This window comes from Bison bison, unplaced genomic scaffold (assembly GCF_000754665.1).
Source record: "Bison bison bison isolate TAMUID 2011002044 unplaced genomic scaffold, Bison_UMD1.0 scf7180017858625, whole genome shotgun sequence".
NCBI classification, from domain to species: domain Eukaryota; kingdom Metazoa; phylum Chordata; class Mammalia; order Artiodactyla; family Bovidae; genus Bison; species Bison bison.
The window spans coordinates 34,976-37,798 of NW_011489197.1; the positions used below are offsets into that span (position 1 = coordinate 34,976).

Sequence of the window (2,823 nt, forward strand, 5' to 3'; positions counted from 1 at the left end):
AGAGCCCGCCATGTCCCAGGTGTGGCCTGGCGACCGGGCCTGGGCACTGGGGACAGAGGGGTGATCCGGAACACACATGTGTGGTGGCCGGGGAAGCATGGGCCAAGGGTTGGGGGCAGAGCATCCATGAGACCTCAGGGCAGGTGGCTGGTAGGCTGGGCCAGGTGGGCTGTGGGGGAGCCCTGGCCTGGCACATCGGGGCACTTGGGAGGCTGAGGGCCTCCCAAACCAGGGGGTGGTGGCTGTGATTTCTGCCATGGAGAGAGCAGGGAGAGGATGGGTATCCAGGACTGGGACAGAGTGACCTTACACATCTTGCCAAGTGGCCTAGAAGCCCCAGCCCCGGGAAGGGGCATTGCATCCCGCCCCCTCCATAATGTGTGTGTCTCCTTGCTTAGCCTCGATCCAGGACCGTTTCTGCTTTTTGGGGATCCTTGGGAGTTGCCTGGAGACACCCTCCCAGCAAGTTCCCTCCTGGCTCTGAAGCGTCTGGTAGCTGGCTCTCTGCTGTCACCCAGTGGTCATGACGTGCCTGAGCACGTGGATCTTCGATCTAGCCTCTGCTTGTCTCCACGTGGCTGTGGCCCCGCTGGCTCCCTGTCTGGTCTGAAAGACCCTTGGCCTCCCAGGCAGGTAGCAGGAAGCTCCCCTCCGTCTGTAGGTGCCCTCTCCCTCATCGGGTGACTGTCCTTCCTCACCTGCCTCCCTGCTGTCCCAATGGACACAGCCCTGGTCCACTGATGCCTGGTGGCTTCATGTCTGCATGAGCCCCCGCACCCCTCTGGCATAAATACAGCATGCCTACAGGGGCCAAGTGATCCCCCAGGGGCAGAGACATGCCACTGCCAGGCCACCTTTGGGTTGCAGCTGTCCCAGGCCCACAGACATCCTGGCAAGTCTAACAGTGCCATCGGTCTTCCTGCCTGCCATTGGGACACAGGGTGTCCTCCTTGGCCACCGCCTGCTGGCTGGTCCCCATGGTCGGGGGGGAGGGCGTCCTGCCTGGCTTCCCCGTCCTGGCTGTGTTGGTGCCACCTGCTGCCCAGCCTCTCATGTAGCCATTCTCCAGCCAGAGATGAGCCATCTTGCCCCCAGGGCCCCTTTACCAAGGCGATTTCTGGTTCTTAAACAAGCACCCCATTACTTTGCCTCGAAGGCGCTCTCCCCCTCTGATTCAGCCCACTGGGGCAGCCACTGAGGCTGAGCCTTCGTGGTGACCTTCTTGGAAATTTTATCCAGGTTTTTTCTAAGATGAAGACTTATTATTTTTTTTTTAATGTGTCTCTGAGAAGAGCACCAACAGGGAAAGGTCTAGGCCTTGCCGCACCCACATGCTTGCCTTCTGGACTGTTCCATCTAGCCCCCACCCCAGTCCCCAGTCTCAAGCCACCTTGGACCTGCATCTGCGGTTCTGTCTTAGGATGTATGCATACATCTCAGGCCTCCAACCTTGTATTGATGACCAGAGCTTCAGTTTGCAATGAATATTTATGGGGGAAATGAGGGGAAACTGGAAGGGCTCCTTGGCCCAGGGGGCTGATGTGGAAGGGCCGGATGGCCTGGTTATGATGCTGTGGACATGGCCTTGGCCATGGCCCTGGGAATCTGGGAACCTCATCTTCCTCTGTCTGTGATAGCTGGGTAGAAAAGTGTAGAGCTGTTGCCGTTGACACTGGGGACAGCAGTGGTGAATGGCTCTGTTCAGAGGGGGAGGCCGTCAGTCTAGGCAAGGGCCACATGGCCTTAGGACTCAGCTTGCTGTCTGGACACAGCCCTCCTCTTTGCCTCAAAGTTTCTCCTTGGTCTGGTGAGGGGAAAGGCTTGTTCTCTGGGTCCCTTGGGGTGGCCCTACCACCCTCAATGGCACCCTCTCATCCTGCTCTCCTGGGAAGCTCCACCCACTGCCCACCTTCTCTGGGCCCACTCCAGGGCCAGTCTAGTAGGCTCTCTTCCTCCAAGATGGGGTTTCACATCTTGAAGGACATGCACCTCTCCCCATTGCTCTTCCTCTCTAGGCCCTGATTAGCTTCTACCCTGTTGGTGTGTTTCCTGTTCAAGAAAGCTCTGAGTGAAGTCATCTCCAAGCACTGGCTCCCTGTGCCATCCCACAGGACCTGCTTAGCTCAGGGTGGGGTGGGCCACCCGCCCTCTTGCTCCAGCCAACACGTTTCCCATGGTTTCACCTCCCTGCCTGGCCCTTTCCTTTGCAGGCTTCTCCCACCGTCTGCTCGGCTACCCTCATGACCCTAAGTCATGTAAAGTCACTTCTGGACAATGTCCCTCTGGCCAGGACCTTTGCTCTGAGCTTTCCACCTAACCATGTGACCTCTCCATAGGGATGTCCGGAACCCCACTCAGCCCCAATCAAAGCTTCAGCTGACAACTGTCCTCCTCTCTCCCAGCGCTCCCCAAGTACCATGTACCCAGTTCTCTGAACCAGAGCCCAGTCAGCTGTCCCTGGCTCCTCCTTCCCCTCCTCATCATCCCCTCTGGTCCATCACTTCTGCTAGCCTTGGCAGCCATCAGGGTTCTACCTGCTGCCCTCTCTCCCCTGGGAGAGCAGAACCTGAGCCAGGCATGGATGCCAAGCCAGAGGGGACCTTCCAGAGGGCAGTACAGAGCCTCCTGAAGGGCGCCAGCACCAGAGGACAAGGGGGCTCCAGCACGCCTGGGAGGTCTGAACTGGGCCATGGCCGCCATGCCCCCGAGGCTCTGCCATCGTCCACCTTCCTCACCTGGTCCAACTCTGGCTGGCTGGCTGCCGTGTGTTCTACCTAGAAAGCCTGGCAGTGAGGGTCGTGATGGCCAGGAGGACAGGAGGAA

The 2,823-nt window shown here is 59.0% G+C and overlaps 1 protein-coding gene across 1 annotated transcript in view; it reads right to left on the bottom strand.

Annotated features, from left to right (window-relative positions):
• The window catches only part of LOC104979906 (plasma membrane calcium-transporting ATPase 3-like), a gene marked incomplete at both ends in the record, with an annotated part of 9,068 nt that overhangs the window by 5,296 nt on the left and 949 nt on the right, over positions 1-2,823 (bottom strand). Inside the window, one exon of the mRNA XM_010828460.1 lies at positions 2,643-2,774. Within this exon, the coding sequence (XP_010826762.1) occupies positions 2,643-2,774 (132 nt within the window). The remainder of the gene's footprint in view (positions 1-2,642; positions 2,775-2,823) is intronic.